General features: G+C 45.3%; 1 protein-coding gene across 1 annotated transcript in view; it reads left to right on the plus strand.

Annotated features, from left to right (window-relative positions):
- ttc3 (tetratricopeptide repeat domain 3) overlaps positions 1-13125 on the plus strand; it is a 58879-nt gene extending 45754 nt beyond the window's left edge. Inside the window, exons 28-43 of the mRNA XM_015021684.1 lie at positions 713-988; positions 1083-1123; positions 1488-1535; positions 1616-1695; positions 1780-1920; positions 2848-3397; positions 3469-3537; positions 5300-5446; positions 5522-5661; positions 7927-7995; positions 8066-8162; positions 8236-8339; positions 10036-10120; positions 10204-10281; positions 12800-12934; positions 13034-13125. Of these exons, the coding sequence (XP_014877170.1) occupies positions 713-988; positions 1083-1123; positions 1488-1535; positions 1616-1695; positions 1780-1920; positions 2848-3397; positions 3469-3537; positions 5300-5446; positions 5522-5661; positions 7927-7995; positions 8066-8162; positions 8236-8339; positions 10036-10120; positions 10204-10281; positions 12800-12934 (2060 nt within the window). The 3' untranslated portion in view covers positions 13034-13125. The remainder of the gene's footprint in view (positions 1-712; positions 989-1082; positions 1124-1487; positions 1536-1615; positions 1696-1779; positions 1921-2847; positions 3398-3468; positions 3538-5299; positions 5447-5521; positions 5662-7926; positions 7996-8065; positions 8163-8235; positions 8340-10035; positions 10121-10203; positions 10282-12799; positions 12935-13033) is intronic.
- The last annotated feature ends 581 nt before the right edge of the window (positions 13126-13706 follow it).

Below are 13706 nucleotides of genomic sequence, written 5' to 3' on the forward strand. Positions count from 1 at the left end.
CTACGTCACCCAGTTCTACGTCACCCAGTTCTACGTCACCCAGTTCTCCGCCACCCGGTTCTACACCACCCGGTTCTACGTCACCCAGTTCTACACCACCCAGTTCTACATCACCCAGTTCTACGCCACCCGGTTCTACACCACCCGGTTCTACACCCTTCACTGAGACTTTAAACTGCTGGTAGTTTATAAATCACTGAACAGATCAAAGATCTGCTGTTGGATCAACCTGCTGGTTCTGGAGAAGCAGCATTCAGCTTCTATGCATCACAGATCTGGAACAAACTGAAAACTGCTGAAACACTGAGTTCCTTTAAATCCAGTGTAGAAACCATTAGCCTGGTTGGAGTTGCTATTGATTCATAACTGGATCATTGATCAATAATCTGGGTGTATTGATCTTCATGATGGCGTCAAACTGCAATGTTTCCGTTTTCATGATGAAAAACGTTTAAACGCCTCGAGCCTGAAATGCCATCAGATGAAACTGATTTTACTTCATGTCTGGATGTTTGAGTTGCTTTTTCTGTCTGGTTGCCGTGTTTCTGGTTGCATGTGTCTGGTTGCTGTGTTTCTGGTTGCATGTGTCTGGTTGCTGTGTTTCTGGTTGCCTGTGTCTGGTTGCTGTGTTTCTGGTTGCCTGTGTCTGGTTGCTGTGTTTCTGGTTGCCCGTCTAATTGCTGTGTTTCTGGTTGCCTGTGTCTGGTTGCAGGGCTGACCGCGGCGCAGTCCTTCATCGAGCGGCACTCTGAGCGCCTGGAGCAGCTGGACCTGGCGGTGCTGCTGAACTTTGACCCCTTAAAGCAAATGATTTTAGAGAAACTGGACACTAAACCAGATTTGTTTTGGCGCCTCGGCCTGACGGTGACGGAGTATCTAAAGCAGGCCTCGGCGCACGACGTCCGGCTTTTTATCTGGACTCTGGAGGAGCATAGACACGACTACGTTTGTTGTCACAGTATACTGGATGAATATTTTGATATGATGGGTACGTACGCCAACCTGGCAGCCCAACCTGGCAACCCACCCACCGGATTCACCAGCGTTCCTCTTTGCTCTAAAATGTTCTGTTTGCTTTTCAGATGCTCATTGTTCTGTGTTAAAAAAGTCTGAAAATGATCATGTAAGTTTTTCCAACACCTGATTTATACACCTGAGCCTGAGCTGAGTTTCATCTAGTTCCCGGGGGTTTCATCCTGAAATGAGACAAAAAATTTCATCAGGAGCAGAAAGTTAGCAAACCTTTTTCCATAAATTTGGGACATTTTAAGATGGTTTCGTTTTTCAAGCAAAACTGAAAATAAAGTCGTTAGTTTTTTATTTAAAAATAAAATGTGGATAATTTATGGTATTCATATATTCATAAAACACAAGTCTTGCTTTTCTCAGCTGTTGGTCATTTTATTGTAACAGCTGCTGAAACCTCTCACCTGGTCAGGTGGACAGGTTCCTGTAAGTTAAGCTAACTTAGCGCCGTCTCGTTCCAGATTTCTCCTACTCGAACTAAAAGTCGAGGCCGGAAAAAGAAACGAAAGGTAGATGGTCTGAAAACGTCTGTTGTTGTTGTTGTTGTTGTTGTCGTCTAAGTCGTCTCCTGCTGCTGGTTTCCTCTCAGGGTGTTTTGGGTTTGCCTCCGGCCCGAGCGCTAACGCCCAGAGACGAGTGGGACCAGGACCTTTTTGAAGAAGACTCTTTGTGAGTTCAGCTCCATGTTTTAACGAGCTGCTGGTCGTTTCACCGTTTCCATGGAGACGCTGACGCTGAACTTCCTGTCCACAGATCGTTCCTTCACCCCGGTGACCCGTTTAGCGTTCCCAGCCACCTTAGAGAGCAGGTGGCTGATTTTGAGGACCAATACAGAACGGAACATACAAAGTTTTTAGACAACCATCCCGACTCCACCAAAGAAAGTTTGTATGAGTAAGTCACTAGAAAACCTTAAAAGCACTTTGTGCGCGCGCGCGCACACACACACACACACACACACACACACACACACACAGCAGTAGGCCGACAGAAATACTTTGACAGATCAAATGAAAACATTTTATAAAAATGTTCCAACATTTGGATTATTTTCCTCTGAATTTGTCGAATTAATCATACAATAAGATTATTTAAGGGTAAAATATGGTAAAATGAACATGGAAGGTACGTGTTGGGTTCGGATCGGGTTTCCATCAGAATCAGTTTCTGCTTCAGTTATGTTGATATTCAAGAAAAAAAAGTCATAAAATAAGCTGTTGGTCTAGTTAAAGTTAGAGAACCCATTATTTTCTGTCCAAAAGCTAAAACACAAACATTTGATTTTAGTCCATTTTAATATTCTTTTATATTATACGATTATAATATTATACCAATATTATTGCATATTTTCTCCATATCGTCAGCAAACGGACAACGAGCAGCGTCACAACTCCTAGAAAATAAAACTTGATCAGCCACTTTTCAAACCGGCTGAGAAACGTTTCAGTAAAACCGGCGGTGAGGCGAAACGTTCTTACAAATTCACACGTTTCCTAATTTTTCTGCTGATATTAATATATTCTCACAATTAAACAAATTCTCAACCCGACGCTCATATTCTGTCATGCATCTCGCAGAATGTTCTTTTGGAACATGTTTTTTTAATCCGTATCGATCAACTCTGGTTCCTTTTGGAAGGAAAAAATAAAAACCTGGAACTCATAAAATCATGAGATTTAGTTATAATTTTGACTTTATATCTCATAATTGGGACTTCCTGTTGGGCTTTAATTTCTGGTTTCATGGTGTAACTGGGCTTCCTGCTGTGTGTTTCTGACTCTTCCCGTGGCGTCCTGGCCTCGGCGCTGCATCCTGCTGCAGCTATTTTGCCCAGATCCTGGAGGAGCACGGCCCGCTGGTGGACGAGGACCGCCTGCTGGTGGGCGAACTCGCCAACTTTCCGGCTGAGGCCCGGAGGAAGATCGCGGAGACGGGAGGCCTGGAGAGCTTCCTGTTGGAGTCGCTGCGCTTCATTAAGATCGGGCGGCGCATCGGCCTGACGCGGCACGCCGTCGGCCCGCGGCACGCCGCCAGCCTGGACGACCTGGACGACATCGGCGACCCGCGGCACGACGTGGCGTCGCCTGACCCGTACATGCTGGGCGATTTCTCCGACTACCTGCCCGGGTTCTGCTTCCCCGCTGCCGTAGCGCAGCCGGTCCTGCCCAACCCGTACTCCTTCTACCCAGCAGGAAGTGACGCTGCGCCCGCCTGGTCAAACATCGACTGCGGCTTCATTGCCAACGGTTACGCCGAGCCGCACCTGGACACGCTGGACAATATTTATGAGCATTTGGAAAGTGATCCGGCTCCTCACAGGAATGTTTTGTCCTCGGAGGCGAGTCGTTGCCGTAGCGATGCAGCAGTTCAGGTGAAGGCCGCTGCCGGTCCCGCCGTATCGCAGCGAGCGTTTCCCTTATGATGATTGTTTTGCTCTGGCAGACGAGTGCGGGCGCCGTGAGCAGCGTGGCGGTGAACACAGAGCGGCACGAACGCTGGGAGGCGCAGCAGGTGAGTCATGATGATGATGATCTTCCCACCTGAGCGGTGGCTCTATGCAGCCCCCCCAGAGCTAGTGTTGTTCCTGTCGGCTGATGACCTCCGACCCCGCAGTCGGTGTCCAATCTATCAATAACGTCTAACGCCAGAAACTCGTGATCAATATCCATAGATGATCCGTCTGATGGGAGAGTCCCTGAACCGCTCGGCATGCTGGGAGATGTAGGCAGAAACTCTTTAGCCCTCAACCTCACAGCGAGCTAAGCTAACTGCTAGCATCAGCGACCTCACTCTCTCTCTGGTTACCTAGCAACAACGTGTTAACTGGTTGCCTAGCAACGTGTTGCAGTATGATCCTTTCTGTCTGTTTTGGCTACAGGGTCAGAGGTCACGCTGACCTCTGGGAACAGAAATTTCCTCAGAAACTCAGAATAACTGGATTATTGATCCAGAATTGGAGATGAATCGTTATGACAGATTTATCACATTCAGATGTTGGGCTGTATAACTCAATCGATTCTACGATATTTATTGATTTTTCATCCGCGAGTATCGATCCATCAAGCCATAGGCGTCTTTTTTACGTCTGGTTTGTGACGGCGTAGCAGCAAGACTCCGCCTCCCTGAGTCTCACTTTCAACTCGAGCTTAAAGTGCACATTATAAACTACACACCAGTTTTTAAATTGGGTTAATAGGCCAAGTAAAACCGAAGTTATGCTAAAATTAGTAAACCGTATTTTCCCGAATGTCAGAGAAATGTCAAAAACCGGCTTTTCCAGTTATGTGACAGGAAATGAGCTTCCAAATGTAAAAAACAAAACTTAACATTAGACTCCTGTGTCTTTAGAAATCTCAAATCTTCAACAAATAATTATGGGATGTATTTTGTTGCTAAGAAGCGAAGTAAAGCTGCTCAAGTTACGGTGAAAGAGAAGCGGATCGGAGCAGCAGCAAAAGCAGTGAGTTCATGAAATTAATGCAAAGTTTGGACACAGGAGCGATCGGTGGCATCCGCTGGGTGATTTGTTTTAGCCTAGTGGTTTCTGCTCTGTATGTAAAGGGTTACCTGAAGAATCAACGCGCAGCAGCAGCGCTCTGCTTGGAGCAGGAAGACGGAGAGGGGAAACCCACAGCCATGACGACGATGGCTGATCAATCATTCTTATTGGTAACTGATGGAGTATCAGAGACTGAGAGAACGATGAGATCCTGTCAGTCTGAGAGGCAGATACTCAGATACACAAGAGGGGAACGGCGGCGCTGCGTAGCTGCAGGGAGTCGATCGCTGTGGGGTCAGGCGGAGCCGCTCCGCCAGCAGCTAGTAGTAAACAGCTTACAGCCACGGCTAACTCCGGGGCTTTGACCTGTGATGTTTTGTCCAATCAGTCAGGTATTGTGTAGCTGGTGCTTTTAATCAGTTTTCAGCTAATTAAATCCAAGTCTGTGCAACACAAAATGTCACCAAAATCCATCCGTCCCTCAAAATTCTTTCAGAAAATCGTATTGTTTGCCAAATCTCGTGATATATATCGTATCGTGATCAGAATATCGTATATCGTATCGTGAGATTATTGTATCACTTCACCCCTAGTCAGATCTTCATCTAAACATCGGAGTCATCGTCACTTCCTGAACTTTCAGGATCCATAGATAATAAATATGGCTACCGGCCTCTTTGTTACTTCATCCAGTTTTCCTTCCAGTGTTTTTCTGCAGCTCTTCATTCTACAGAATCTGTTTGCGTCTTCTTCCTGGTTTCTGACCGTCTGCAGGGTGACATCATCAGGCAGGAGCGGAGCAACAGGAAGTTGGAGCAGCAAATACTGAAAACCCAAAACGGCAACGAAGTCGACCAGAGCGAGCATGACGATGTCCGGCTGATGGAGAAGGAGGTGAAAGAAATCACCACCAATATCCAGGTGAGTCTGAGGAGCTGCAGCTCCCGCAGGAGGAACGTTTAAATGTTTCTAATATTTAAATGTTTTGCTGAGCAGGTGACCCATAAGGAGCTGCTGATGTTCCAGCAGAAGCTGGAGGAGGAGGTGAAGAAGGACCAGAAGGAGAAGAAAGCCAACCAGGAGGAGCTGAAGGCGCTGAAGACGGAGGTGGAGCACCTGGTGGAGGAGCAGGCCAGGTGAGCCGGCCGCACTATAAAAACACCTTTTCACAAGGTTTCCACACAGTGGTAAATTAAATGAGCTCAAATTAAGGCCAGTAACTAAAGGTAGTAAATTTTTCATCAGCCCTTCAAAATGTTTTTAATTTTCCATTGATGCTCACTTACGTTAAGTTCGTTTTACTAAAATCTGTATAAAAAATAACTACGTACTGGCAGGACCTGAGCTGTGACTGATGGATCTCAGCTGCTGTGTTAGCCTAGCGTGTTGAGACCAGCTAGTCGTTTTGCGCTTCGCCATGGGAAGATATAAATTTTCCCAACTTTGGCTCGATGATCCGAGATTCAAAGACTAGGAATGAGCGAAAGGCAAAAAAAAATCTAAATTTGACCTGGAACGACGTGACGGTGATCAAATCACACCGACCGGAGCAGCCGCCATTCATCAGCAGCGGATTCCTGCGCGGGTCGGGGCTCCACCGTGGAGCAGATCCCCGTTTCATATCTTGGTGCTAAACGGAGCGTTGCAACTTCAAACTCCAGCTCAGCTACGAGCTGAAGTTTTACCAGCGACGCGTCGGGAGCTGCAGACCGGCAGCGGGCCTTGCTGCCTCTAAAGCCGGCGCTCAGAGCTGAGCTGCTCTGAATGCTGCAGCAGCTAAAGTAGGTTAAATAACACCAGCTGCAGCGCTAACAGACTGCAGTGTGAACACACTCAAAAGTGACAATTTCACTGTAATTGTAGAAAAGTGGTAAAACTTTTACATACAAGTTTATCATTCATTATTAGCTGATACCATGTAGACACGTTTCATGTTCTTGTTCACATCCGGAAATGTCACAAAGGCAAAAAGTCGATTCTTTTCCTTGCTGCGCTGCCGCGGTGGAACGGTTCCGTTAAATGAAATCTTCTTCATTTAGAGCAGAAAAGTAACTCTGAAAAACCGTCAAAGAACAACTCAAAACCACTCGTATCCTCCTCCCCCCACTTTCCGTGTCAGCTAGCTACGCAAAGACTCGTTGCCATAGCAACAAACACATTCAGTCCTTAACGGTTTCATGTTTTCAGGCTTGATGTTTATTTGGGTTATAACATGATCTGAACACAGCGGTGGCTGATTAGCTCGTTTAACAGCTGCTCTGATCGATGATCTGGCAGAGTTGGTGTGTTGGTACCGAAACACCGAATTTCGCTGCACATGGACGTTTATTTATTTAAACTTTTCAATGACCTGTGAAATATGATACCTTGAACCTTATCGAGTTGTCTTGGTGTTGACAATTAGTAGCAAACTAATATTCTATTGAGAATAAAACAGCGGCTTGTGAAACTGGAATGTCTTTGGATTTTACTGATATTTTATAAAAAACAAATATCCTGAGTCTTATGGATTTAGGATAAGCCCTGAAAATAGTGCTTCCTGTTTTTAACGTGAGGTTTTGGTCAAGATAAAGTCACAGTTAGACCGTCAGTAAGTGGGATAAAGTTTTACTGGTCAGTGAACCCATTGCAGCTTTCTCTCAGATCGACCTGGTGGCCGGTCTGTCAGTCAAACCTGTCGCTGCAGAGCAGGAGAGGAAAGGGGCTGATTTTTAGACCTTTGCTGAAGTAGAAAAGATCAGAGGATGAGATCGGCTTCACCTAAATATCGACCGATCAGCGATCTCCCAAAATTGAGGAAATCGACACAAAATTGGCTTGATTTTTGTGTTGGTAGTAAAAATATTGTAGATGTAGAAAAAAGTAGTAAATTCAACTCTGGGAACCTTTTATAAACCCTGTTTCAGCAGCATAAACTAGCTTGTTTTAATGGAGTCGTATTGTGAAAAATTCACATTTTGCTAATTTTTATCCTTCAATTTTAGATTTTCCTTCTTCTAAAAACAAACACTTAAAAAACACCCAGTTGTTTTTTGGCAATAAATTCATGTTTTTGGCGTCTGGAAAACAAGCCATTTGGAAAACCTGATTGTTGAATGACACTGCGTCTTTACCTAGCAACCGCAGCTGATCTCAGGCGTTTAGTCAGCTGGTTTTTCTGCTGTATGCGCTGTATAATGGTTGCTGGAAAATACAAGAGTTTTTGTAATTGACTTACTGCATTCTGGCTGGTTGTACAGGAGGCTCCACTGATGCTTTTCAAAAGATTTATGTAGTCGTTGGTCTATTTGCTAATCATAGATTCGGTGTCAGTTGACGATCAGATCTTTCATCTCAAACCGTAGCTGAAGATTTCACCAAGCGTTTGAGCCAGACCCTTCCTGACGTTTTTCTCCTTGCAGCTTTTCCAGGAGCATCAGAGAGAAGAAGAGCAGCTATGAGGCCAAACTCAACGACTTCCTGGAGCTCAGGTGAGCAGCAGCAGGAAACCAGGATTTATTAAAATCCCACCGATTGCTCACGCGGTGTCGCTTTCTGTAGCAACCAGTCGGCGGCTGAGAAGATGAGTTTGGAGGATGAGATCAGGCGCCACCAGGCTTTGCTGACCTCTGCTGGCAGGAGGTCCTACACAGCTCAGGTAACCATAGAAACAAAGGAACGGACAGAAAACGGTAGATCCACAGTGACGTTTATCTGCCCATTTGCTGCAGCTGTCAGCTGCTGAAAGCAGCAAGGATCAGAGTCTGAATGTCCTGCACAGAGAGCTAGCCGATGCCAAGACGCTGCTCAGCAAGCTGGACGAGGCGGCGCACAGGTGAGGCTAACGCTAGCCAGGCTACAGACAGGTGGAGCTAACACTAGCCAGGCTACAAACAGGTGGAGCTAATGCTAATCAGGCTACAGACAGGTGGGGCTAAAGCTAATCAGGCTACAGACAGGTGGGGCTAAAGCTAATCAGGCTACAGACAGGTGGGGCTAAAGCTAGTCAGGCTAGAGATGGAGACAGCTTTTGTTACATTAGTATTTTTCAAAATGAACTAGCAGGAGCCGCTAGCAGCAGGTTGAAATCTGTAGCACATTCTGAGTGTATTTAGTTATTAGCTTATTTATTTATTTTTATTGTTGAATTTGAATTAAAACTTGGTGTGACTCCTTTAGAAGTCTTCCTTATTTCAGGTGCTTGAAATCATTGAATTCTTGAAAATTATTATTTTCCAGGTTTGGAAAGTCCTTGACAGTTCTTGATATTTAAATGAACAGTTTTGTAATAAAATTTAATGTTTTAAAGTCTAAATTTGGAAACCTTTATTTACAGTTTATTTTCTCCTTGTTTGAAATTAAATCAGAAAAAAACTTTTCTTATTAGGTTTTAGTTGAATCACCAGAATGATTTATGTTTGATGAAAATCAGAAAGCTTTAAACCTTTAATTTTACTGGAAGGTTATTTCCCATCTGGATTGTTTCAATATGATCAACAATTATTTACCATATTTTCAGACTATAAGCCGCTGCTTTTCCCCGTTTCCAACCATGTGGCTTGTAGCCGGTGCAGCTTTTCTGTGGATTTTTCTTCAACCACCAGGGGGCTCTTTAGCAGGAAGTGAATCACTGGAAGTCAAAGAAGAAAACACTGATTTTCATTTAGAACAAGCAGATGCTAGCAGCAGGCCCGACGGAGAAACTCATTCCCCCTCATTGTGGAAACAGGAAGAAGTTCATATGATGCAGCTTTTAAGTTGAATGTTATCGATCTGGGAGTACAGATCGATAGCCGCTGCATGTTGAGCTCTGCGTGAACGAATCTGTGGTTCGGCGCTGGAGACGGAGGGCTGCGTCACGAATAGCAGATTTATTAGGACGCAACCCTCTGCTGCTCTCTGCTGCCTCCTTGTGGAAAACCGAGAGCAGCGGAGACACCAGCGGCTTGCAGCCCGGGGCAGCTTTAGATGAACGTTTCCAGTTTTTTTTTTTTTTTTTTTAACTTTGTAGATGTGGCTTATAGTGAGGTGCGCTCTACGGTCTGGAAAATATGGTGTTATTCCTAATATCTCAGTAACTTATTGACCTGTGTAATTAAAATAAAGTTTGGCTTATATTTTATAAACAATGTTATTGAAATTGATGTTTTTTTGTTAAATTGTTTTATTCTCAGGTGTGTAAAAGAACATTTCAGTATTTTAGTTGACTCTGGAAAACTAGGACAAAAAGACATTTCTGCTGTTTTCAGCCAATCGGCACCAAGGAAAACAGTGTTTGGATTGGCTGCTCTGCAGACAGCAGCCAATCACGCGTCGGCTAGCGTTGCTACTTTAGCTTCTCTAGCTGCGTTTTCTTTCCAATATTTTAGATTTGCTCTTCGGAAAAATCAGAATTTTCCACAAATAATTTGTTGTTGCAAAGAACTAGGCAAGAATATTAAACCAGTGATTTGTTTCAGGAAATATTAAACATCAGAAATGCTAATTTATTTTAAGTTATTTATTGTAAATGATGTTTGTCACTTTTGCAGAACCCAGAACCAGGAGCTGGAATCCGCGAGGAACGGCTGCAAAGCTAAAGTGGAGGAAGTGCAGAAGAACATTTCTACTGCTGAGGTACCAGAACCAGAACCTCAGGCCGAAGCATTTGGCTGCATTGGGTCCAAACCGGGCCGGTCTCATTCCCTGTTTCTCTGCAGCGCCGCTGCCAGGACCTTCTGGACCAGCTGAGGGGCCGCCGAGACGGTGCGGCCGCTCCCATCGGACCGGTCCTGCAGGTTCTTATCGGGTCATCAGAACAATTCGGTTGCAGAGAGTTGGCAGTTTGACTCCAATTGTTTTAAAAGCTTCAGATCAAAAAGTTCTGAAGGTTTTCTGCTTTTTTTAAGTGAAGCTTTTTGCCTCTGATAATTTTATGTTAATTTTCTGAATGTAGCGATGAAATGTTACGAAAGACGAGTTTCAGTCTGGAGTTCAGCAGCCAGAGGGAGACGATCCACAGGAAGCTCCGTCTGCTTTAGGGACGGACGGTAAAAGCTGCAGCCGACCTCAGGGCTCCGGGTGGCTGTAGGGCTGCTAGAGCTCACTTCAGTACGAACGACCCAAAACACTTAAAAACCATCAATGAAACCTTAAATGTGATCCCAAGGCAGCAGGAAGCCAGTGAAGGGGAACCGGGGCCACAGATTCACGCCTCCTAGTTTTGCTCAGCAGACGAGCTGCAGCACTTCGTTTGCTCTGCTAAAAGCCTCAGAACAAACAGTTCCAATCATCTAAACGGCAAAATCAGATTTCATCTTAGCAAAGGTCCTCAGCTGAAAGAAACTGGCTTTGATAGCAGCGCTAACATGCTAATCAAATTTAACACGGGATCAACAATCACACCTAGATTTTTCACAAATGGACAGAAGGAGGACGGGGGACCAACCAGGGGGCAACGTCCAAGAGGGGACAGCAGCGACCAAACACAGTCTCAGCTTTTCCTCATTCAGGGTCAGAAAATGTCTGAACGTCCTGAAGACGATGATCCTGTAACACCGGCACAGCAGACCGGCCGCCATGTTACAGGCAGACGGATCTGAACGAGTCTGCAGAGCAGCGAGAAGAGACCAGAGGCAGAACAGGCCCAACATCGGCCCTGAGGGACCTGCAGAGGACCAACGCTGCCCGGGTCTACTGAGAAACTCCTGTTTGAAAGAACCGGAACCGGTTCAGTGCTGAACCTCGAATACCAGAAGATCCTGTGATCCACAGCAGGCAGATCTGAAGACCTGCTGATTCACCTTCAACAGTTAAAAGATGGTTTAAAACTTTAAGAGCCGTTCAGTTTCAGTAACTCAAACTCAGACTTCATTCAGGTCAACGTAAGTCTACAGTTGGACAGAAGCAACTTTCGATCTGGAAAGACTCAGAGAAAAAAGAACGATCAAGAAATTAACAATAAATTTCTTGATCGTTTCAGCTCCGGTTTGACCAAAAACCGGAGGATAATGAATAACAGTCCTTTGGCGCTCGGGTCCCGGCAGATGATTGAGCTGTGAACTCGGGTGAACACCCCAGAAGCTGATTGGGGAGATGCTCCGACACCGGTGGTGGAGGTCGGGAAGGGGTGACATCCTGGAGGGCCGAAGGATGTGGGTGGAGGAGGGAGGAGGTGGGTTGAGCACAGCTGGAAAGCGGCTGGCGCCGTGGGTGTGGATCCTTATGAGCAGAGCTTGATTGATGATTGGACGCACCGGGTGGAGGTTGGAGGCGTGACGCAGCGATGGGCGGGACAGGTGAGGCAGGTCTTCCAGATTTGGACATTCAGAGGTTGGTCTGACGTTGGATAAAACATTTAAATGGAGGTTTAATGATGGAAACCTCCAGACACCAGAACATGGACCAGTGGCTGCATGGTGTCATGAAGGAAGCTTTAAGCTTCTAACAGTTTGTCAATTCACTGACAGACACGCGCTCAGAGTATTTGAGATGAGCCTCTGGATCCACACTGGAGACGATCTAAGGTCAGAAATGTTCCTGAAAAATGTCAGGAAGTCTTCAGATGGGCTGAAGGCAAAGCAACATTTCAATCAGAGATTTGAACCAACAGTTTGACAAACCTGACTTTGCAGCTTTCGCATTTCTCTGCAAGTCCACATGATTTTCCTCCAGCGACGCTTTGCAACCGATTTATTTTTTTTTGTAGTTTCTGATGCAACTTGAATAAACGGCAGTTAGAGGAGGGTGAGCAGGACGAATCCTGTAAGGTCTTTGAATTCTCTCCATCTTGAAACTACTTAAAACATGCAGCAGTTTTATTCTGATGTTTAAGTAAAAATATAAAATTCAGATGAGTAGGTGAAAGAATCCATGATGGCCATCGGCCGTTTCAGACGAGAGCTTCGGGTTTGAAATGAGTCGCATCGTCACGTTTTGCTGACGTCATATCTGGTCGACCCCAAGGCCAGGCCTAACCCTTAAACAAATATTCAGTAACACGGCCCGTTACCTAGCAACCGCAGCTGATTTTCCAGGAGCCATTGTACAGCAGGAAAAGCAGCAGACCAGACACTGGAGATCAGCTGGGGTTGCTAGGTAACAGGCTGGGCTTGTTGCTAGGTAACGGCTTCGTGACGCGATAATCGTGTTTTGTTTTGTTTTTTTAAACTGCTTGTTTTACAGGCATCAAAAATCTTGAACTTATTGCTGAACACCAGTTTTTGTTTTTAGAATCAGTCGAGACTCAAAAAGTGAAATTTGCTGCGTAGATTCCTCACAGGATCAGAGTAAGGTGAAGTTTTGTTTCCGTTGCAGCTTCCTGCAGCAGCTAACGATCCTCAGCCCGCCCACCGCGCCGCCCCGAGCCGCCGCCAGGAAGGAGCCGCTACTCGTCTCTGTTTTCCAGAAGGCCATGGACAGCCTGACCGCCATGTTTCCAGACTATTCTAGGTAGATTCCAGGAAGAGCAGAGCGTGTAGAAACAGCTCAGCTGCTGAGGTGTGGATGTGGTCCTGACCCGGTTCTGACTCGGTTCTGGTTGGTCTGCAGGTCCAACTTGATGCGTTTCGTTCAGGACTTCCGCCTGGCCAGAGGAGGAAGTCTGAACCTGGTGCCACTACAGGAAGTGGTCAGCGGCGTGGCGCAGCTCATCCTGGACCATCAGGTAGCGGTCCGTAGAGCCGTGCTCTGATTGGCTTACCGCCACGGCTTTCAGCCAATCACTCGCTTTCCTCCTGTTCCTCAGGAAACGCTGAAGTCATCCGGCGCCGCGGGCCGGTCCAGCCCGGCTCAGGGGAATCAGAACCCGGTGTGGCAGCTGGTCGGAGCGCAGAGAGTCCGAAACCCGAACGCTGTGAGTCTGACTCAGCCACTGAGCAAAAGAGACGCTTGATTTGACTAGACACTAGGTTTCCTCCAAACTAATGAAATCCAAAGACACTTTATTATCATTATTATAATTATTATTATAATTATTATTATCATTATTATAATTATTATTATTATCATTGTTATTATAATCATTATTATTATAATTATCATTATTGTTATTATTATCATTATTATCATTATTATTATTATTATCATTATTGTTATCATTATTATTATCATTATTATTATCATTATTATTATTACTATAATTATTATTATCATTATTGTTATCATTATTTATTGCCCACTTTTAAAACTGGAAACATTTTAACATGTTGAGATGTTTTCCGCT

Source organism: Poecilia latipinna, unplaced genomic scaffold, assembly GCF_001443285.1.
Source record: "Poecilia latipinna isolate Pla-1442-1.1 unplaced genomic scaffold, P_latipinna-1.0 Scaffold2829, whole genome shotgun sequence".
Taxonomy (NCBI): domain Eukaryota; kingdom Metazoa; phylum Chordata; class Actinopteri; order Cyprinodontiformes; family Poeciliidae; genus Poecilia; species Poecilia latipinna.